At 38.7% G+C, this 24,610-nt stretch overlaps 1 protein-coding gene across 1 annotated transcript; it reads right to left on the bottom strand.

Annotated features, from left to right (window-relative positions):
• Window positions 1–403: 403 nt before the first annotated feature.
• per1b (period circadian clock 1b) lies at window positions 404–22,948 on the bottom strand. Its single transcript, XM_051115232.1, is given in 20 exon segments — window positions 404–3,673; window positions 3,765–3,915; window positions 4,705–4,897; window positions 5,550–5,751; window positions 6,055–6,842; window positions 7,482–7,787; window positions 7,960–8,106; window positions 9,715–9,833; window positions 9,997–10,153; window positions 10,273–10,381; window positions 10,562–10,805; window positions 11,850–12,003; window positions 12,108–12,293; window positions 12,402–12,596; window positions 12,948–13,149; window positions 13,328–13,449; window positions 13,749–14,002; window positions 15,365–15,623; window positions 15,626–16,204; window positions 22,736–22,948. Coding segments are annotated over 19 exon segments (4,212 nt in total). The 5' UTR covers window positions 15,738–16,204; window positions 22,736–22,948; the 3' UTR covers window positions 404–3,361.
• Window positions 22,949–24,610: the final 1,662 nt, after the last annotated feature.

Genomic DNA, 24,610 nt, shown 5'->3' with positions numbered 1-24,610 from the left:
AGGGAAAGAATGCAAGTCAAGCCAAACTTTCTTACCAGGGCACTGGCATAAGCAAACATGTTATTAAATCCCTTTAAAATAAAATTCCATTTTATATCGCTCATTTAGCTCCATACAATAATCATCAGCTTTCTGTGTGTGTGTGCATCACACTTATTTGAATGTGTTTGTAATTGTGTGCGTGTGGGCCTTTGTCTGTGACTGGAAAAACCTCTGTATGTGTTTTTATAGCTCAGTGGACATTCTTGTCTACTAAAAGCCCGTGGTTTGGTATGAAAACCGTTTATTTTAATTCCCTCTTCCTCGTCCAAGGCATGCAGTGTGCTTTTCAATCATATACGCGCTGTTTATTCATATAATTCCCCATTTTAACTTGATACGTGGAATATTTGCAGACCACAAGTGTGTGAATCATATTCTTTTTATTTTTTCATATATAAAGAAATACACAAAATAATTACAAACTGTTCCAGGACAACTTGAAGTCAAAGAGCACATGACTGAAACCGACAGAGAAAAGGTAAACGAGAGGAAAATGATTGCCAACACTATTTTCACTCGTTAGTTCACCCGAAACAGTTTTTGTCCAAACCTGTATGACTTTTTTCTTCTGTTTTTGGGTAAACTATCCTATAAGAACTTATTCCTCTTTGACGAAATAAAAGCCTCCACCTTTTCGACCCAGCATCGGGCGGCAGCTTTTTTTGGCCGTGACCTCTAGAGCTTCCCTTCGCTAAGTGCTACTCTACAAGAAGATGCTTTGAGCTACAAATACTCTTTGAAAGTTCACAGTTGCCATGGCTACTGTAGTGACATCTAAGTGGTGAAAGTGAACTGTAGCAGACCAATGACTCTCTCAGTAGAGCCGCAATGCATTTCACAAAATTAGTTTTAACAGTTAACAATTTTGCACCAATAATGTATAAAAAAAAATATACAGAATCATCAAAAACAAAACAAAAACAAGGTTTTGTGTGTGTAAATTTGGTCAAAAAATCCTACTTTGTATATACCGGTAAAAAATTACAATAACATTTCCATAATGTTTGGGAAATGTCAAAAAGCACAAGGTGAGAAACAGTTAGACTGTCCTCAAAGGCAGTGCATCTGTTCTCCTGTCTAAGTGCACATCTTACAACACCTAAACCAACTTAACACCACAGAGTTTAAAGGTCAGTTCATACCAATGATGATAACTATAACTGTATCTACAGTTGAAGTCAAAAGTTTACATACACCTTGCAGAATCTGCAAAATGTTAATTACTTTACTAAAATAAGAGGGGTCATACAAAATGCATGCTATTTTTTATTTAGTACTGACCTGAATAAGATATTTCACATAAAAGACAATGATGGAAAACCAAAGAATTTGTGGAACCTGAAGGATTTTTCTGAAGAACAGCGGGCACTTTAACTGTTCAGGACAAACAATTAAGGGGCAACTATCAGAGGGTTCCTACAAATACTGTAAATTATGAAATTCCAGGACTGTTCAAGCACTACTTAAAAAAAAAAAAAAATAATAATAATAAATTAAATAAATAAATAAAGAGAAGCATATGCGAAGTATTACAAAGTACACTACACTTTTACTATAGTATATTTGTGTATATTTTCGTATTTCTTTCGTTTTTATAGTTGTACTGCCTTAAAATTTGTTTTCTACTGTTGAAGAAAAGAAATACAAAAAAAGATCCGAAAATCCTGATATGAATCAAATGATTCGTGATCTGCGCTACGAAGATCCGATCTAAAGTAAAAGATTCGCGAACCCGGTCCCACACCAAAGTTCTGATCTAAATCAAATGATTCGCGATCCACGCTCAAAGTCCTGATGTGAATAAAGATTCGCAAACCATCATTTTAGATCACGACTCGAAGCGCAGATCGTGAATCATTTGATTTGAATAATTCAGTTTGCGAAATGATTCACGAACCAGTTTCGATCTAAATCAAATGATTCAAATGATGGAATTTCACGATATGCGAAATTCTAATCTAAATCAAATGATACGCAATTTAACGTCCCGATCCTAAACAAATGATTCGTGATACGAAATCCGATTGGAGCGCTTCGAAGCAGTGAATCATTTTGCGACACAACGGTTTAACTGATTCAAAGTTTCAAAAAGCTGTTTCACCCATTACTACGTACTTTTTAAAATCGTTACAAGTGATGTTGAAATTGAAAATTAATGGCAAATTTTTTAATTGATCTGGCTTTTGCTAGTGAATCGCTTAAAATAAATGATCAAAATCACGGGGTTAAATCAATCGGAGCGGTTCCGGCATAAACGACTTAATTGATTTGGTTCATCCGTTCCTTTTTTCGCATCTTCAGACATGTTTACTGACAGACAGTGTCAGTACTATTACTTATTTAGCTCGATAGTTTTCTGACATTAACTGAAATAAGCGCAAGCACTTTTCAAGTACCTCTTCAGAAATACTGCTATTTTCAAGGGGTTTCCAGGCCTTAAATTTCCAAAAGTAAAATTCTAGTACTTTAAGCACCTTGTATGAACCCTGCTATCACTGGGTAAAAAAACAAAACAAAACAAAACAAAAAAACAGCTGTGGATCATTCAGATCCACAACACAGTATTACAAATTAAGTGTATGTAAACTTTTGAACAGGGTCTTTTTTTTCCTCTCTTGTGGATTGTATGTAAATGTCTTTTATGTGAAATATCTTATTCAGGACAGTACTAAATAAAAAATAACATGCATTTTGTATGATCCTTCTTATTTTGGTAAAATAAACATTTTGCAGATTCTGCAAGGTGAGTGCAAACTTTTGACTTCAACTGTATATTAATATCCACACCAGTAGGCAACAATGTTGCATGCTGTGGTGGATTCTGATTGGCTGTCAATTTATTCATCTGGAAAAAGTTTTGAAAATGATTCCAATGATATTTTTAGGCTGTGGTGTGGATTTCCCAATTCTGACAGAATTAGATTATTCGAATGTTACAGTTGCCGTTATAGTTATCGTCCTTGGTGTGAAGAGCCGTTAGCCCATTTGACAACGTTTGAAAAAGTTGTTCAGCATGCCACAAAATGGGTTTCTGCAGGTCACCAGAACTGGAATCAAACAAGTGGCATCTCAAAGTCAAATTCAGAGTGGTCTAAAGCTACATACCCTTTATTTCCGGCCAAATCACACCCGCTAACAGATCATTGCCTCTTTGCAATAACCAAAATATTTGTAGTATCACAGTCTTTCAATAAAGCTGGTTTGCTTTACATTCATCATCTGTCAGACTTTCCTGGCTAATTAGCATTTATTTATAGAAATAAATACAACTGGATAATTTAACGAGTACACAAATGATGTCATCAGAATCAAGGTGTCTTTAGTGTGTCATCTGTGTATGTGAGGCACCCATTTCCTCCTCTATCTGTGAGGAGGCTTCCTGTTCTTCTGTCATCATTTCTTGGTCATTGATTTGTGAAGTCATAATAGTCTCAACCTCCTGGTCTTTGCACAACTCGCCTTCTCCCTCAGCCTCGCTCTTCTCCATGGCTGTGTCTGCTTGAGTGTGTTTTTCAGCAGTGGCGCCCTCTTCTGTCACCTCTAGAACACTGCAGAACTCCATCTCGTGGATCTCCACATCGAAGGGGGCCGTGGAGGGGACCGTAGGAGAGGATCTACAGCCCACACATGCCTGAGAGACACAATGCATATAAATAAAACAATCACGACTGAGAGTTTATCGGTGTATTGTGGGAGTTATTCGCTGAGAGATTTATACTTACAGAAATGTTGATAGCACGAGGCAGGCGTCCAGTGCGGATCCAAGGGTGAACCTCACTCAGTTCGCTTTTCTGCTCCTCAGTGAAGCGAGGCTGCTGTTTCTGCATGGCTCTCAGAGCAGCACGGTCCTCTTTCAACACAGAATCTCTGTCTCTGTAATACAACATTTATGTGGTCAGTTAACTGTCACCATTACAGCTTTCATCAGTTTTTTACAATGGCTGTGTACTAAGTTTATGGGGTGTTTATGGGATGTTAGCATGGGAATGCATTTCTTGTTTATATGCATGTGATTTCGCTACATTCGTGTTATAACGAGATGTATTAAAAGGGATAGTTCACCCAAAAATGACAATTCTTTCTTACAAATGTTGATAGTCTCGTGAATGTGCAACAGAAACTGACCCGGAATAGAAGAAAACACTAGATAAAGTCATTATTTTTGTTTTCTTAGCTCATATCATTAAGGTTGGACCACTGATGTCACATGGACTATTTTAATGATGTCCTTACTACCTTTCTAGGCGTTGAAGGTGTCAGTTGCGTTGTCTATGCAGGGTCAGAAAGCCCTCGGATTTCATCAAAAATATCTTAATTTGTGTTCTGAAGATGAACCAAGGCCTTACAGGTTTAGCATGACATGAGGGTGAGTAATTAAGGACAGAATTTTAATTTTTGGGTAAGCTAACCCTTTAAAGTATGTTTGAGATGATAAGTCAGTACTGGTGTTGTATAGGGATGGGAATCAAATTCTGGATATGATTTGACTCCACTTAATGATTCTGGTTCCTTAATTCTTTTTGTAATTTTGAGAAAAAATAAATGCAGAACTTGCAAGGCATGCACGGTGCCCCAAATCTAAAACAAAGCCAAAAAGCATTTTTATTCACTTGATTCCCAGCCCTAGTGATGTAGTGAAATCTGTACAGGGTTGACACTAACCGGATGGGCAGCTGGTACGTCATCATAGTCTTTTCATCTGTGTTGGCCATCAGGAGCCAGATGGGGTCTTGTAGGACACATTTGATGAACTGTGCCTCTCCATCACCCCCTGCTGTCTGCTTGCGTGAATGGCTGTTCTCTGATGAGTCCACACTGCCGAAGTACTTGCTTGTATTGCTGCTTTGACTGCTTCCTGTTAAAGTACACAAAAAAAAAAAAAAGAAATAAAGTCAATTAAGTAACACATCTTAACAAGTAACAACTGCTGAATTACATTTGATTCATTTATACCAAATAACACTCTAATCCATGCTTCCTAAATTATATCCATCTATAACTTCGATACATACTTGAGTTAACATGAACTAAGAATGAACAATACTTCTACAGCATTTATTAATCTTAGGTAATGTTCATTTCAGCATTTACAGAACCTTTGCAAAAGTATTCATACCCATCATTTTTTCCACATTTTATGTTGCTGCCTTATGTTTAACTGCTTTAAATAACTTTTTCCCTCACATCAATCTACACTCCAAGTTATTTTTAAAGCAATTTGACATAAGGCAGCAACATAAAATGTGAAAAGGAAGGAGTGTGAATACTTTTGCAAGGCACTGTGCTAATACATTTTTAAAATCTATTTGTGCTTGTTAACAGTTAATGCAATGTGACTTAATAAGTACTAACAATGAATGACTGTATTTTAATTAACTAGCATTAACAAAGATGAACAAATACTGTATTAAATGTATTGTTCAATACATTAACATTAACTAATGGAACCTTACTGCAAAGTGTTACTAATTTCTCAAGTAAATGTAATGCCATTATTAAGCACTTACTAGTTCCACTTCCTGAAGAGCTGCAGCCATTGGACCCTGACCCAGAAGACCCTGAGCCTGACCCAGAGGAGCCTGTGCCTGATGACCCAGAGCCTGAGGCGGCTGAACCAGTGCCTGAGCGAGAGTCCTCCTGTAACAGCAGGTCTAGCAGATCACTGGAGGTGGACATGGCATCTTGATTGGATTCATTTGTTGTTTCACCCTGCAGAGGACATTAAAACCACAGAGCATTACTAAATAACATCATTAAATTACATCAGGATCTTCACAGCTGATTATAGTGAATGTTCTCTGATGAATACTACGTGTTCTGATTAGGAATTCTTTTCATGAATGGTAAAACAGATGAATATTACAAATGCTGTCAAAAACACATCTAGTCATAATTCATTACCCAAATTAAAGCATAAAACATGTTAAATTACACAGAATATTGGGGGGATAATCTCTAACACCCTTTTAAATAATCAGCAGGCAAATTAATTCCAACAGTCCATTTTCTTACATTTTCATTCTCTTTTGAATCCACCGCTGAACCTCTCTGATTGGAAGAGGCCTGTCCTCCTGCTCCACCCCCTTGTCCCACCATAGGAGATGTGGTCTGTTGCCCTGACGTCACCTCGAACCGGTTACTTGGTGACTCCTCCAGCTGCAGCAGATTTAAGGGTGAGGAGCATCTGGATTGAAAGAGCGGAGACTCTGCTCCTTCTCTCTCAGCCCCTGCCTCTCTTTGGCTGTAGGAATGAGGGGTGCTGGAGCGAGAGTGGGCGCGTGGTACTGGGGTCGGGACCTGACATGGCGCAAGGGAGGCTATGTTGGCAGCGGGGAAAGGGAAAGCTGAGTTTGGGCTGTAGAAGGGCTGAGGCATGCCCATGTTGGGCTGTGGAAACATATAGTTGGGTAATACAAACGCCATCATCGGGTGGACCATTGGAGGTGCCATCTGCGAGTTCTGAATGGGGAAGCGTAGCCCCGTCTGCATGTTAGGATCTGAGACGGGATGGGAAAGATGGGGATAGACGGGATATAAAGGAAGGACGCCGGGTGGGTACGGGACAGAGGGAACGCTAGTTTGTGACCCTGAGGTGGGCCAGGAGGAGGAGCTGGCTGCAGGACCCATAGGTATAGAGGAAATAGAGGGCCTGTCCAAAGCGGGAATCCCTCTTGGTGGGCCAGCTGGGCTACAAGAACCCGTTTGCTCTGAAGTTTCTTGGTGCTTCAGTCTTTTGCCTCCTCGACCACGCCTGCGCCCGCTACTACCTGCTGCTGGGTAATCACGAGAGCAGCGCACACCTAAAATCAAGAAAAAGATGCCTTACTGATCAACATTTCAGAATAAATGAGATTTTATATGTTTTTGAAAGAAGTCTATTATGCTCACCAAGGCTGCATTTACTTGATCAAAAATACAGAAAAAACGGTGATATTGTAATATTGTAAAAATTCAGAATTTCCGCCACTGAGTAAAAAATAAAAATATTTAATTGGGACTGTCGCAATTACATCCCGCAACACATCAGCCATATCATATTTTTTCCTATCAGAATTGGATTTTACAACTCGCGATCGCGAGTTTATCTCACAATTCTAAGAAAAAAAGTCAGAATTGTGAGATACAAACTCGCATTTGCCAGTTTGTGAGTCAGCATTGCGAATTTTTATCTAGCAATTCTGACTTCTCACATCACATAATTGATAAAACATCACAATAACCTTTTTTTAAATTTTTGGTTCATTGGTGAAAACGGCTTCCATAGTATTTATTTTCTTACCCCAAACTTTTAAATGTTAATGTATCATGGTTTTCAGCACTTTTTCTCAATATTACTGTATTTTTGATTAAATAAATGCAGCTTTGGTGAGCACAAATGACTTATAAGTGTGTAACACTGCATGCTATGTGTCTGTTTTTTCTTTTCTTCACACCCTCACCTCTTGCTAAAGGTGCGGTTGTTCGTCTGCGCACAGCTGAGGTTGGGTCAAACACTCTGAGTTTGCTTAAGTCTCTGAAGCGACACAAGAAGTTTTGCTCCTCTTGTTGTGTGTGAGCTGACAGGACCTCTTTCGTGAGACCCAACCTTTCTCCTCCTCCAGCTGCCCCTGGACCTCCTCTTCTCCCTGCATCCCTATCAGGAGCAGGGCTAGGGGGCAGAGAGGGCATGGCTGTGAGAGGAGCTTGTGGCTGTGTGGTAGGAGGAGCAGCATTCGGAGTTGGAGGGACTTCCTCCATTACGATATCTGTAGGAACGAGGTAAAACAAGAAGAGGGGAAAGATGAGTTAAAGAAACTAGGGTCTCAAAAACTAGACAAAACAACAACAAAAAAAGACACTTGACTGCTGTGATTGCTTGTTGTATTAAGGGTCTTTGGTGTCCTCGTGTTCCTCTGATATACACATACACTTGCCCACCTGACTCAGGAGGTTTCTTGTCCCCCACATGGACGATGGTGCTGCTGAAACTGCACTGAGAGGTGACCGAGGCTACACTTTCAGCTTTACTGTGCATGGCCAGTGGGGGTAACAACGCACTCTCCTCTACCAGAGACACGGACGGACCTGCAGGTTAGAGTATCTGTTAATACTAGCGTCGTAGTCAAGACCACCTAAAGCGAGACCAAGACCAGAGTGTGATGAGACCAAGACAAGACCAAGACCAAGGCAGAACGAGACCAAGTCAAGACCAAGACAAAACCAGCACTCTTGAAATTCATCTTTTACTGAACAGTCTTTCAGGATTATATGTAAAGTATAAGCAGTGACACAATATAACTCAAGATTTCAATGAAAAGCCCTTACAGAGCTGTTACCAATAATATAAAATTAATAACAACAGAATTGATCTTTGCAATGCAGAGGAGACACAGAAGCTGCATCTGAATTGGTACAATTACAACTGCATTAATATTGTTGAGATATCTTTTAAAAAGCCAGCAGGCTAGATGGCGTCAAAACACGAGCGTCTCAGAATCATTTATTCAACTGATTCATTCAAAGCAACTGATTCATTCAGTAACAAATCACCACTGTGTTGCTCAGATACACAACAGTTCTGCTATGGATTTGTATTTGTTTTTGCATTTGTATTCATTTTGGTGAAATTTTTGACAAAAGAATTCAAATTTGAAATATTGATTGCATTTGAAGCAGGATGTTAACAAATAAATAAGACAATGCACCAGCAGTTGTGGTCTTGACCGGTCTTTAAATAAAACCCATAAAGTCCTTTTGGTCTGAGACCAAGACACAACCAAGTACAAATGCAGTCGAGACCGTGACAAGACCAAGAACTCCAAAAAAAAAATGGTCTTAAGACCAGTTGAGTACTACAACACAAGTTAATACACAGCATATCTTCAGTACTGTAGAATATATACACTACTGTTCAAGGTTTAGGGTTGAGTAAGATTTTTAATATTTCTTAACGAAATCTCCTATGCTCACAAAGACTGCATATATCTGATTAAAAAATACAGTAAACAGGAATATTGTAAAAAAAAAAAACTAAAACAAGTTAAAATAATGGTTTGCTATTTTAATTTATTTTAAAATCTACTTTATTCCTGTGATATCAAAGCTGAGTTTTCATTATTCCATATTTTCGGTTCACATGATCCTTCAGAAATCATACTATTATGATAATTTGGTGCTCAAGAAACTTTTCTTGTTACTACTAATGTTAAAAATGCTTGTGCTGCGTAATATTTTTGTAAAAAAAAAAAAAAAAAAACAAAACAAAAAAAACCCTGACATTTGATCCTTGTCAAATAGAAGTATTCATTTCTTTTTTCTTTCTTTCTTGCTCATAAAAATGATATTATTACTGACCCCAAACAGTTGAACGGTACTGTATATTTCAAAATGCCAGCAGCCAAATTTAGTGGTGTACTAATGCAAACACTACCATTTGCATTAAATACATTAATTGTATATATATTTTTTTTGTATTCAATCAGTATTAGCAAATTAGAACTATGAATCTTATTCATAATTAAAAACCTTTAAATAAATACATTGTGCTCAAAACTGGCACTTCAGTTTTGCTGTTGTATCAAAACTGGTATCAGTAGATTCAATTTCAGTAGTAGTTGTATTGTAATAGACTGTTGACATTTAACTGCATTGAATTAGTACAGTGCTGCATTAGTTTATTATTGCATTGTCCACCTTTAGAATTGCCTGAAGCGTCCTGCTGTTTGTCATCATCAGAGGTGGAGGAGGCAGTGCAGGAGGAAGAGCCACACTTCCTCTTCACCGTATTTGGGATGTTACAGCTCTCCAGATACCTGATGAACCAAATAAAACCATGAGCCTATGATTGGATTGCTATTACAAGGACTAGAAATGCTCACTATACAATAAAATGAGTAATATGAATCTCATAACACATTATCAGCAAAACAGACATCACTGTGTCTTCGGGATTAAGTGAATTAATCTGAAACACACCTTACGATGCTGTCCAAGCAGTTGATTTGCTGATAAGAGAAGGTGGTGGGCGGCTCCTTCCGCACAATCATGGAGGGTGCGGAGCTCTTCGAGGGTGGAGCAGCACAGGGGCCGAGACTGCTGCCTGGCTCTGCTGTTTCACCTGCTTGCAAAGCACCTGTTTATCAGACAAAGAACATCTTGAGACTTACAACCTTGTAAAAAAAGAAATGTAACAGAGGAACTAAAAGCTGCATCTTTAGAATTACTATGAATATACTGTGAGTGCTTTCGTACCTGCAGTAGAATGTTTTTTAAGAGGAGGTCGGTTGCGGGATTCAATGAAGACCTGTTGTCCGCTGGTCTTCACCATGTGAACATCTTTGCAGATTTGCTGGAAGGTCATCTGTTTGAAAAGCAATTCATTTAAGTATTTACTATCCATTTACAATCAATTTCTGGCCTGTCTTATGAATAGCACCTCAATACTTTATACTGTTCAAGTTCAAGAGAAACTTTCTCAGACTGAAATGAGGGGTCTCAAAACGTGCAATATTAACATACTGGGGTGTCTTTAAACACTCACAGGTTTGTGGAGCTGCGAAGGGTCCTCCAGACCCGGCCCGCTGCTTTCTGACGAGGAGGCGGCACTCGGCTGGTGCTCGTGGGATCCATTGCTGGCAAGGCTACCGTAGCCCTGAGAGCTGCCACTGTGGACGGGCTGCACCAGGAGCCTGTGGATCTGCTCACTGAGCTGAGCGATGTCTGGGGTCAGGGTCCGCTCCTCCAGACCTCTCGGCAGGGTAAAGACGTCCTCATTCAGTGGAGAGCTGGATTGGAAGGAATCAAGGTAAATGTGAGTATGTACAGTGTACATTAAACAAGTAGAATATATGTTTGTCAGTGTTAAGTAATTCTAGAAAATAACTGTAATAAAAATCTTTAGCGACATTTCAGTAATTCAGTCACTCTTTCCATGGCTTACATCAATTCACCAGTACAGTAGGTGGCAAATTATGTGTCTACTTATAAGAGTGCTACCAGGTAGTCATTAAATCATTCACTTAAAGATTAATTTAAAAAAAAACCTTCAATAGGGTACTCGCAATTACCATCATTTCATTGAATTGCTCTGCTTCACCTTCTGATGAACTTAATAACTGTATGTAGCATGTGTGTGTAGAAGCACTATGAGTCACCGCATGTCGGGAGAAAAGAAAATGGTCCTTGGGAAAAATATCGAGCTGATGAAAAATCTGTCGGTGTCCACATGACAGAGCATGTGCTTGTGAGTGTGGACACATTACATGCTGGTGTGTGGGTGGTATGTGATTGAGGAATTACGTGTGTATGCCTGTGTGTTTGTGCTGTGCACATGTCTAGAAGTGTGAAAGGGTAGAAAATCGAGGTGATTGCAATTTTAACATTTAAGATATTTTGTAAAATATCATATACTATTTGAACTGAACTGAGCTGGATGATGACATCAACTAAATTCAATGATGAACTACCTTTAACTAAAAATTGAGTGTTTACTGTTGCCTTTATTTACAGTATTTATTTAATACTGTATAGCCACTTTGCCAAAATTCCGTATTGTTAAAAAAAAATAATAATTTAAAATTTAATGCTGAAAACGTAATGTTCCACAGTATTAGTTTTTACTGTATTTTTGAGCAAATAAATGCATGCTATGGGAGCATAGGAGACTTCACATTTACCACTTGAAAAACATTTATAAAATATTACGACCTCAAACCTTTAAGTTTTAGTGTATTAACAGAAGTCATGTATCAGCCTGATTCTAATGTCACGTGAAAAAGTGAGGGTTTCTGCGAGTTCGTTTAGGACATCGTATGTACTCTGGTTCTTACGTTCTGACTTTGTGGCGGCCAACAATGAAGGCCACCTTCCTGCTCCAGGGGTTAATGAAGGAGGACCACGAGGTGTCTATGGTCAGATACTCTCCATTATGTGCGCACATCCTCAAAGGAGCGTGGTCAAATGGCTGCCCTGCAAACTGAAGAACTGAAGGAGAAAGAAAAAGCGTCAATTTAAATATTGTGCCGCACTGCTCTCATCAAAGAAAGGAAATAGACAGAGGTTAGAGAGAGGAAGGGAGAGTGACTCACTCTTCTTATGGATGGCCACCATAATGGGTCTGTCGTCCGGATGGATGCATAGCAGGACTGGGGTTCCCACCAGGTCCTGAGGCAGGTAACCTAACAGAGGAACTGCCCGCTCATCCACCTCCTGAAAGAGACAGCTGGGGGTGTGACTGGTGGTGAATACCCTCTTATCTGGAGGAATGCGAGGGGCTGAAAGAAAGATGGAGAGAAAGAGAAAACGAAACCCAAAGTTTACCATTTGCTTCAAAACATTCTGGAAAAAAACAAAACAATATACTTGTTAAACAAGAAATGTACCCTCATATCCCGAGTGCACTCTCTCTGCGATGAGCAAACAGCAGGGTTGAGGGTAAGCCGCATCAGAGTCTTGGAGTGTGAGCAGGTAGGGGGTCAGTCTGAACGGGTAGTACCTCACATCGCCACTGGTTGAGACATCGCCACTGATGCGACAAAACATGGACTTCTCTTGGGTGCAGTCTGCTGGTGGAGAGGCTAGAGAAAAGAGAAATCCACGTTGTTTAAGACTTTAATTGTTTTGCATGGCCATAAGTTGTTCTGGATCAACACAGAACATACGTAGCATCAAAAAATAGGGTGAATAGTTTGAACATCTTTGCATGTTTACTATTTTTACTTTTCGCAGAGAATAGACAAGACACTTTTTAACCTCAACAAGGTTAAAAAGTATATTACTGTCAGTTTGTTCAGAAAATAACCGATGATCACGGAATTGTCAGTTTTACGTGAACTATCGCTTTTAGATCAGAAGTATTTTCTTTCTGGTTGTCAAACGTTAGGGTAAAATGCTATAGCACAACCAAAATACACCATATACAAACATACCAGAGCCGATGCAGGAGGCCCAGGGAGGTAGTTTGCAGGGTGCAGTGTTGCTGTAGAAGGTGCTCACATCTTGGGGGGCCAAAAGCTCAGAAAACAAAACCCCATGCAGCTTTTCTGGCTTACTGCGCAGAAGTGATGAACCCTGTGGGGAGATGTACACAACCTTCCCTGACAGGAACGAAACTGCCATTGAGAAAGTGTCCTGCAAAAGAGAAAAACACTTTTGTAACTTCTAACAAACACTGTATATTAAATTATAAAACCGAATTATAAAACCAGTACGACAGTAACTGCGTTGATGAGACAAACTACTTTTCATGCAATATTTAAATATTGTCTTACAACAAGAGAGAGAAATGGGTTTGTAACATTCAACGTACTGTATTTTTGAGCGTGTATTCGGAGGTGATATTATCCAGTTCTTCAACAGTGAAGGTGGAGAGATCCAGACTACAGCCATGACACTCCTCAACATTCCACTGGTGATAATACTCCTGATTGGCTGCAAGATTCAAAGCAAAAAATATATATATATTAACATTACTGGACCCACAAACTCCATTTATATTATAGATGAAGTGTATCATTCCTGTGCTTCTATCGGCACCAAACCCGAATACCAAAAATAGTGATTATTTTCAAATGGTTCAATCACAGTGTTTTCAATTAATTTAATGAACTGATCTGGAGAAAACAAAATTTCACACTGGAAAAAGTTGCATACACCACACCCTTTAACTCAATTCAAGCTGTTGTCTTTCCTGTCAAACATAAAACACATAATCAAAATATGAAACTCACCTCTGACTTGTCTGACACAGCTGAGGGCGTATTTGAGGGCATTAAGAGTGCTGGAGCGTCCCTTCATCTTTCTCTCTGGTGGCAGACGGATCTTCAGCTCATTTAGGGCTCTCATCAGCTCTTTCTGGGTCTGGATGCGAGCAGACTGATTACTGCTGCAGCCGCTGGTGGATGGTGGGTCTTGTTCAGAGCTGGCACTCAACAGGCTGTAAGCCAGAGAGCTGCTGGGTGGAGAGGGGCTGTGAGAGTTTGAGCTGAGGAAGAAGGGATCAAAAACAATAGAGTTGGAATTTAGACATTTAATTAGGAATAACTAAACAGAACATCTATTTCTAGTCTCTGAAATCTTAATTTCTTCTAAGGCCTGTCACACTCAAGTATACTCTTAATAATGAAGGTTCTTTATTGGCATCTGTGGTTGGGAAACTTCTCATTGCACAAAAGTTTGATAGATTATTAAAACGTTCTTCACAAAATCAATTACTGTTCAATTAAATGTTACTTGGGAAACCCCAAAATGGTTCGTGTTTGGTATCACGGTGAAAACCACTTTTTAAGAGACGGGGGTGAAAACTTTTGAACAGAATGGAGATGTGTACATTTTTTCTTATTTTGCCTAATTATCATATTTTTTTCATTTAGTGCTATGGAGGATAGTTACATGTTTCCCAGAAGACAAAATAAGTAAAATTTACCCTGATCTTCAAATTCAAAAGTTTTCACCCTCCTCTTAATGTGTCATGTTTTCTTTTGGAGCATCAGTGAGCATTTGAACCTTCTGTAATAGTTGCATATGAGTTCCTCAGTTGTCCTCAGTGTGAAAAGATGGATCTCAAACTCATGCAGTCATTGTTGGAAAGGGTTCAAATACACAAAAATGCTGGAAAACCAGAATTTGTGGGACCTCAAGGGTTTTTCTGAAGAACAGCAGTTAGTTTAACAAGGGACTCGTGAACAACTATCACTAAACATAAAAACACAGCTGTGGATCATTCATTTAACAACACAGTATTAAGAATCAAGGGGATGTAAACTTTTGAACCAAGTCATTTTTATAAATTCAACTATTATTTTCTCTTGGGGGCTATATGTAAACATCATTTATATAAAATATCTTATTCAGGTCAGTACTAAATAAACAATAAAATGCATTTTGTATGATCCCTCTTATTTTAATTCAATTTTAATGATTCTGAAAGGTGTATGTAAACTTTTGACCTCAACTGTAGATGCCACATTTATATGGAAATTGCAGTAGAGGGGATATTAGCCGTCAATAATTGCACGGCACATAGCTATTGCACACTTCTGTGACACTTCAAGTGTCCTTTTTGAGGCCTGACAGCTAATGGTCACTAGGAACATACTGTTGCATGGAAAAGATCTTTTTGTTTTTGTGTGTGTTCCATATAAAAGTCATCCAGGTTTGGAACCCCACAAGGGTAAGTAAATCACAGAATGTTTATATTTGGGTTAACTAATCTTTCAACTAAGCCTAATCCTTCACACCAACTCCCTTTTGATTTTCAGTCAGGATTCTGACTGAAACAAGTCATGGCGGTACCGAGAATGAATATTTTTGCAAACATCTGCTTTGAGACAGTTTTCTCTCTCACCTCTTGTTGCTTTCTGTAGTCTCCAGACACATGCCTGAGTCTTTTCCATTCTGACTGGAGGAACTCTGATAACTTCTGTTCGACTGTCTGCCTCTGGATCCATTCCCTCCTTCACTTTCCCTCTCCCCAGAGTCATTTCCACTCGATAGTCCATCCGTATCATCGGAATTCGTCCCTCGGTTGTCACCTGTGGATCCTTTGGGAACAGATACCCCTCGTGGAGATGATCCTGTCCCGCTATTTTCCGAATTTGATGGGGAGAACTCTCACCCATGCCGCAGGATCTGTTTACAAGCCCTGCCTTTTTCTCGACCCCTCCTGCTCCTCTATTTGTGTCATTGCTGGGGGCAATGTCTGAGTTGTCATCACTCATAATAATACTGTAAAAATTAGCAGTTGCCAAGGTGATAAGATTCACCCGGCAATAAAATACACAGAGTTGAAGAAGTTCACTATGTTGGATTGCCTGAACTACAGTGGGAAATCATTTTGGTGCAAATATTCTTCACAGATTCGTTCCGTAAACAAAAATCTTGGTAAAATCCGGGTGTCTCACCACCCTGTCCTTTGTCTCAGCTCCTCTGGAACCTCAAATCAAGTAGCGCAAGCGTAAAATATTTTGCAAACTGCAGAAATTGTTGTTCAGCTCAAAAAAAACAGACACGACTGGCTGTTACGAAACAGACTTGGCTGTTGCCACGGAGGCAGATGGAGTGTGACAGTGTAGAAAAAAAAAACGTAAAAAACAGCCACTGGGAAATTAGACTTCTTGCTGGGGTCTGACCATTCGGTCTCTTTCTTGTTGCTCTCTGCGGCACTCTAACTCTTCGCGCAGGATTGCTGCCAGGAGAAAACAAAAGAAAAGGTGAGCATCAGTATGAAACATTCACATGTACAACACATACTGAGCTGGTTAGTCATCTTGTATTAGGTTGCCCCATAAAAGCTAATGGACATTATTATTTAAGAACAGCCTGTTCTTTAACAGGAAGTGCTACTTTAACACGTTTTTGTTTTTCAGCAACGTAAATTGTAAGTTACCAGCAATTTTGCACAGACTCATAGGGATGCTGCATGTGAGAGCTTGAATATTTCACACTCACAGTTTGCTGCTACAGAGGCTTTTTGTAGTCTCCTTGGTAACCAAGAATACTATGTATGTAGAACCACACATCCACTCTCTACTTTCTCCACTTTTACCATTGCAAGCTTGTTTTTGTCTTTTGCATTTGCCAACTACAGGATCTATGAGGCACACAATGACATCAGTATTGACCTCAAGCTTCTGTCACACTGACAGTGATTAGGGTCACCAAGTTGGTTTCTAATAAGTGTTCCAATTCGGGTATTTAATGGGATCCTAGAGCGGACCATTGTCTGCAATCTCATTGGTAGAAGGCGATTTGTGTTGCTGCTCATTTGCATAAAACTCTGGGTCTGCAGTCAGCAGAAAAAAAGAGAGAAAAAAAAAAGAAGCAAAGAAAGCTCACCCGCTTTTCCCTTGCAATGTTATTTCCGAGTGATCTTAAAACAGCATGCAACTTTCACGTTCACATTTATTCTCTGCCTTTATCCCTCAAGAACACTTAATCTCACAAGACAAATAGGCATTGAAGTGAGTGTGTATATATATATTGTGTCGTCTGTGCTCTGTCAGACTTTTTTGTACTTCCTCTCTGGGATTGTTACTATTATCCTAACGATCTGATACCATTTGTGGAGCTACTGAGTTTAGACCTACACATTTAGCAATGCAATTGCAAATGAGCATTTACTGCAAATAGCGCCTCTAAGCAAGCAAGGAAAGTGACACTAAAAATTGAACATGTAGGAAGAAACAAACTCTAAGCCAATCAGTTATTCTAAAGCATATTAACTGTGTGGCAAAGTATAAATACTTTGGCTACTAGTACTAAAAGTGGTAATGCATGTACAGTAAATGTGATACTTAGTGCTGGATTGAAACCCAAATATCGCATTTTAAGTTAAAGATTCCAAAATCTATTTTTTCCCAACACAGTAAACCACATCGACCCACTTGCTTTAATTTGGCTCACCTCAAACAAACCACAGCCTTGTTTATAAATACTTTTCATATTTGTAGTGAACATTTTCATTGCTTCCAGAGGGAAATCATTTATCAGAACACTTTTTTAGATTTTATAGACATACTGTTTGTTAAAAAAACTTTGATGCAAGAAACTGTCACTGAACCATTTATAACTGACTTAAATGGTTGGTTTGCCAGACACAGATTAAGAGTATTCTAAGTCTGCACAGCTTTGATCAGCATGAACCTTTTAGCTCACAACTATCTTAAATATCCAAAAGGCCATTACAACAGAACAACAAGATTAAAGGTGCTTAAGGGCATCTGTCTTACAATTAACAATCCAAGACATTACCAACAGGCCAAAAGTGCCTACACAAACATGTAAAATGCCCACGGATGCTGTTTTTGTTATGACAGACCATGCGTTTTGCTCGTGGGCCAGATCAGTGCTGTTTACTTGATATGAATTTGTGTGTGGGCGTTCTCCAGCTCGCGCATTTGCACTTATGACACCTGTTCTGCACCCGTTTATACTTGTCCATGTTCTGCAAAGAAACAGAGAGCTGGATCAAACATATAAATACCATAAAATAACCACCAAGTCAGATTTAATATTAGACCTGTAAAATTCTCTCTTCTGAATCTTACATTTATTTTCAGTGGATGTTGAAAACAAAAATATATAAAGAGCATTTACAAAATACACAAGAATATTTTCTTTGCTGTGCAGTAAATGAAAATCAGTGGATTAATAATAGAGAAAGAATTAATTTTTTTCTTCTTTAAATTAAAAATATAATTAGTAATGCTGTATATTGTGCATGTGCTCAGGACATACAAAAAATGTTGACTCACAGGGATCCACGTTTGAGTCTTACCTGGCTTATGTTCACACTCCTACGTTTCTGGTTTCTAATAACACCAAAACACCGCCCATTAGTTTGAAATAATTGAGATGTTAATGTTACATTAAACTCACTGCTGTCGTGAGGCTTATCTTATATTGGTACCATGATGTAATTCACCTCTTTATTAAAACGCTCTACTAGAGAACAGTCATTTCCAAAAAACATCGAAAAAAGAAATAAAAGGAGGAAAAACCAAACAAAAGATAAAAAAGTTAGATGCCCAATCTCCAAACACGATGCGTCATAAGTTCCATTTCCCACATCAGGAGCAAACTTACATTCCCGCTGGGTTCGAATGACGCTAATGCGGACGTGCACGGATGGAAGGGTGGAGAGAATGACATACTGGTTACATTTTAATCCACATGATACACAAACAGTTCAGCCTCTATTCCTTCAGCAGTTTCTACTGTGCGACACGCCTGCTGTCTCCAGAGCATCTCGTCTCCATTATAGTCGTGATCCGCTGCCTGTCATACTCGCCTCCGCCGCGTGCGGGGTAAATAAACGCACACGTGTCTGCTGATTCCGTCAAGCTGAGCGCTTCACTCATTGGACACTGCTGATTGGAAGAACTGCCTCCCTCACAGCTTTTATTGCTATGTTATCTCTAAGTGCCTTGTAAATCGATTAAATTAGGTTAAGATGCAGCGCAGAACAACGTACAGCACGTCTGCAAGAAGTCAATAAGACAGAATTTAATTGCAATTTGTCCGTGCTTAATCTGTTTTTTAACCAGCTAAAACTTTTTGGACATAACGGTGTTTTTGAACGAATGGATGAGCCAAAGATTCACTAGCTATGTTTCCATCCAAAGATGCGAATTTAACTGCGCAAAACTGGAATATTGCATAAAACATTTGCGCATAAAGCACCGTTTCCATCCAACGAGACAAAGAGAACAAAATCGTCACTTCCTGATAAACTTGCACTAAATATCACTAAGAAAACTAGGAGAATAGGAGAATTTCAAATAAATATATGAATTGCTTGCACCTCAGGGCGAGCAGTAGAGATGTGATGTAAAAGTGTTTCCATCGTAGTTTATGCGCATGTTTTCTTATCGGATAAAACGTTTACCCTTCTCACTTGTGGGCAAGAGCATTTATGTGCATTTTTAGAATTTATGCCCATCTTCGCATTTCCAATCAGAGTTTTTTTTAACGCGATATTCCAAAATGCCCATAAAAATAGGTGCATGGAAATACAGCTAGGAGTGGGCGTGGCCATTTATAAATGTTATGGGTTTGGCTTCCGGTCTCATCGGGGTTCCTAATTAAGCAATAAAGAAGCTGATGATATTCTTTTGTTTTATGTCTGCCGTAATTATGAGTGAAACATCATAACATTATTGTCTATTAAACAGTGCCACCTCGAGGAATAAAGGTGAATTGCATATATTGAGTCATTTAATATTTTTCTGCAGAAAAAATATACTTACACTAATATACACCTCGGGTCTCTTTTTAAATTTTATTTTATTGTATTTTTTGTTATATTGTTTACAATGAATAGATTGAGAAATACTAATAAAGTTGATGTCCAACTTTAAAAAATGAAGGAGGGAGAGGGTAGGGAATGACAACCCAGGTCCCGGAAGACCCGAGGTATGCATAAAATAAAGAAAAATGTCTGATAGACGAAGAAGAAGAAGAAGAAGAAGAAGAAGAAAAACACTAAAAGAAGATGACTGTAAATTCAACATTTGAACATGCATGTGTCTGTAGCACTGTATATACAGACTTAGACTATTGAATTTACCTGTATTTTTTTCTTCAAGAAATGTTTATTCTCCAAGCCTTGTCTTGGAGAGCTACCACCCTGCAGGGTTCAGCCCCAAGTTCCCCAACCCTAATCAAACACACCTAAACAAGCTAAATGGGTGTTCAGGGCTACTTGTCTTAATCATTACAGACAGGTGTGTTGAAGCCCGGTTGGCACCGAAATCTTCAGGAAGGTAGCTCTCCAGGAGCAGGAGACCCCTGTTTTACAGTAATGCATGTTTGAAAATGGCACACAGAGTTCACACAGCAAGCAGTCCTGTAACATGCACAAGCCAAATGATCCAAAGCCCGAGAGCTACTTATTTAAAAACAAGGTCATAAGGATATGGTTTCATAGAGGGTGTCAGGTGCTTTCACAGAGTGCTTGTGCTAGGTAATGTGAATGTGTTTTTCTCTATGGCATTTTACTAATAGACTCAATCGACAGTCTGTTTTTACACTTTTTGAGTAAATTAAACTACAAACAACATAGTTCTCACTGCCCATTAAACTGAAAGAGGAAAATAATTATACAGCATTTTAAATTTCCAGAGAAACAAAGTAATTGTGACTAAATTACTCAAATGTGAACCAAAACTAAACTTATCCAACCACTTTTACTTTGATGTGCAAAGAACATCATCATAACCAAACAAAAACATTTTTTTCTCCAAACTATGACCTAGTCTCACATGACCAGACTTTCAATTAAAAACATAAGGTCTGGTCCACACTGCAGCATATTTTGGCCAAGAGCTGCAAACTTAGACAGGAATAGACCGCCCGGTGAACATGTACAGCATGAAATGTCTGTTTCGTTTTTGCAAATCATTTAGGGACAGGTTTGTCTAGAATTGTTCTAGTTGACTCATTCAGAAGTTTATAGGTCCATGAACATCTGCACAGAAAACACCGAAGCAAACAAGATAGGTCTCTGTTTTCATATACCACTGTTAAAACTTGGTGAACTCTGCTTTGCAAATAGAGCTAAAAGGACATTTGACCAATTTAGGAACTAAACATCACAGATTGACCTTCTGGTCCAATACAGTGAATACAAACTAGGGAAGTGGAGTACAGTACATTTTGAAAGTAATATTACTTGTCAGTTACCATTTATCACTTATTCAATATAGAATCCCTGGGGGATGACATCATATCCAACCTCTTATTTGCTCCAGGGTCTAATTTATTTATTTTTTATTCATTAATTTCACATTACATTTGTACTCTTTTATCGACTTTGGCATTGACATTCCTATCACAATTTCACAAGCCTTGCAGTTCCTTCATGAACCCCTAGGAGTCTGTCAATTACAACAACAACAACTACAAGGCACTAAGCCTTTTTAAATATCTTCTAATTAAAACATTTTGTCTTTAAATCTATGTGTGGTTCTACATGCTAGAACAAATTCCAGCTGGAGTATAGAGTGTCAAATTAGTTTTACTCCAGAGCACATATCATTTAGCTGAAAAGTATAAGACATGTAAAAAACCAAAGGATGACTTGCAATAGACCATGAAATGATGATCTAATTGGCATAATGCGATCTGCAAAATTAGAACGCTCAGAGCAATATTTATTTGTCCAAACAGACTGAACCCCCAGACCACTTATAGTAATAAAAAGCAGTCATCATTAAATTAACCTCTGCTCTTTCAGCTGATTATTCACATTGAGATAATATTATCAAGCTTCCCTGCTTTGCTAGTTTTAGGAGGTTAAATGTGAAAGCTTAACCGCCTTATCAGCTTCTCCACAATAATATTCTTTTACATGATGATGTATAGGAGGGCGGGGCAAGTTGTCACACATTTAATTCCAGTGTTTCTCTAGGTGAATTGAACCAACATCAACATTACACAGCATGATCAACAAAATGATCAACTTTTCAACAAAATATCAACATTAACACAATTATGAAACATAAACCTATGCATGAAACAGCAAATAATGGCAATTCGCAATAGTTAGCATATTGTATTATTAAAATATCAAACCGTTGGTTTACCCAATAATTAAAAATACCTTGCCCTGTATTTTTCCTGTAACTTACGCCTCAATGGCGTTGTGATGGTTTTAGCTGAACTTAGAACAGTGGCGGAGATGACATATTACGAGGATACTTCAAATTTGGCTCACTTTTTACGCTGTTTCCCTTCTATTTATCGCATAAGTAACAATTTACTAAAGTAACTTTAATGTATAATATAACATAGCTTTTGGATTATGGGGGAGTCTGGTGAAGTTCTCGCTGTTTTTGCTCCATGCGTCACAGTTTCACTTTAACCTCTAAGTTACGCACAAATCTACGTCATCAAAAAAACTTAAGGCAAATCATGGCAATTAAATAAACTGTAGCGTTAATCCGTTTTAGATCATAAGTACGATAGTATGACATAAGGTATGATACATGTTTGCATTCCAACAACCAGCCTTAATATGTGACTTATTTTGCAACGGTCAATAGCTATGCGATTAGCGCGTATAAACCACATTTAATTCAAATTACCAACTTCCGTTGGACAAATCTACTGTTGTAAACATGTGAATAGAAATTTAACTTAACCGGCAGTCAGCGGTATAAAAGGCTCAGTCTAGACAGAAGAAAAAAGCTACGTATAACCTCAGTGCTGGCCTTACCTTGTAGATCTCACTGTTCCGTTTTCTCCTGAACGAGAGGACAAATCCCTCTATTTTCATATGTCTTACAATGTAATCCTGAAGTTATGAAGTCCGCGGAATATAGAAACGACGTTCATGCGTATGCGGTCCACTGGCATTGCTTTGCTATTGTGTGCTAGATTTGTGTTGCCCCATGACTCCAGACACACACGAATACACGTGCTTTGCAATCTGTCTACAAGCCTCTTGCATCGAGGAATTCCATTGGCTGTGCTAGCAGCAAAACACGAATTCTATTGGATAACCCCGCCCATTCACATCGAAGTGTTCGTTGATTGGCTAATGCCGAGGACACTCGGCTCACGTTCATCTGCTGTCACGTTGCAGCGCGCCTGTTGTTCTAATACATAAGAGTGCGGGCGTGTTGGACAGTACATATCCTTGTTGATGTAGAAAAAAACCCCAAGAACTTAAGCACATATTAAAGACTGGGTGAACCAAATATAATATGGCCTCTTTATTCGTACCTGTTGTATTTTTTGTAGGTATAACGTCCTTCTTTTTAGTGGGTCATTAATAAAACATTTTATATATACATAAAAATATTTAAATATACGTAAAATGAGTTTTGTATTGTTCAATGCAATTGCAAATTAAATGTAGGTTCTTGCATGTTGCCCTTTTAACCAAATCATTGTGCGGCGTGACTAGATCACACGCAGTTACATTGCACACGCAGTTTATTATAGCACCCTTATTAGTAATTAAACTTTACAAAATAAAACGTACAATGTGATTGCATAGCTTTACTGAAGTGTTAACTATGGGATGGATTCGCTGAATTGTTTTTGTTTTTTGAAACGATCTGCAAAATCAGTGGGACTTCCCAACACTATTTTACATGTATTGCACAACTCTATTGAAAAACCTGGTGGTGAACGAGCCATGCACAGTTCCACGTGCCTCAGAGGCAGGCTGATGGTGACGTCAAGCTCCTGCCGCACCACCCTCAGATTCACGAGGCTGGCGGCGTGGTGCGCTGTTGCTGTATGGATGAATTTATCAACGTCGTCAGAGAAGCGTCATAATCAGGCTGACCTCCATTTCCCCGATTGGTAAAATTGGGCCGTATGCTCGCCAATGCCTGGCGAATATAGTTTAAAGACAAGCTGCATTAAGTAACCTACATTTAGGCAGCTGGCAGCCACAAAGCAGGATTCATTCGCATTATCAATCAATACGTATTATATAGTATCATACAATAAAACTTTAGTCACGAAAAATATGAAGGCTAAACCTATTTTTAAATACATCAAGTACACATCATTAACAGTATAACAGAATATTAAAGTAAAACATTTGCTGGGAACATATATAAACAATAGACACCATAACGTTTAAAAAAATACATGTACACTACAGATACTTTCAAAAATAAAACACATCCAATAGTGTCAACACGACTCTCGTGAGATATTTTTGTACTTCCTTTTCTTCTATAAACCACCTCTCATGCACATGGGGGCACAATAACAATCATTATCTACGCTCTCTAGCTTACTTCCTGAGAAATGATTATTCCTGCAAAACCCAGTGGGTTAAGGATGAACTGAATCACCACTGAACGATTTTACAGTTGTTTACAAGGGCGAGCGAGTATTATTTCCCCAGTTCTTCCGCCTTGGCTTAGTCATTTGTAATGTTTTTTTATTAGGTTGTGAAGCGGGAGGTGTGTCATGTGTGTCCTCAGACTTCCCGGCATGTTGCAGCATTACTCATTCTTTTGAACATCTTGTTCTACCCCAAATATTTTAATTCCTAATTGTATGCTACTACATTTTTTCCTGCAAATTCAACATTGAGATTCCACTTAACTGTGTGTCAGTATACAGC

This window comes from Labeo rohita, chromosome 7, assembly GCF_022985175.1.
Source record: "Labeo rohita strain BAU-BD-2019 chromosome 7, IGBB_LRoh.1.0, whole genome shotgun sequence".
Classification (NCBI taxonomy): domain Eukaryota; kingdom Metazoa; phylum Chordata; class Actinopteri; order Cypriniformes; family Cyprinidae; genus Labeo; species Labeo rohita.
This window is presented reverse-complemented; position numbering and strand designations above follow the sequence as displayed.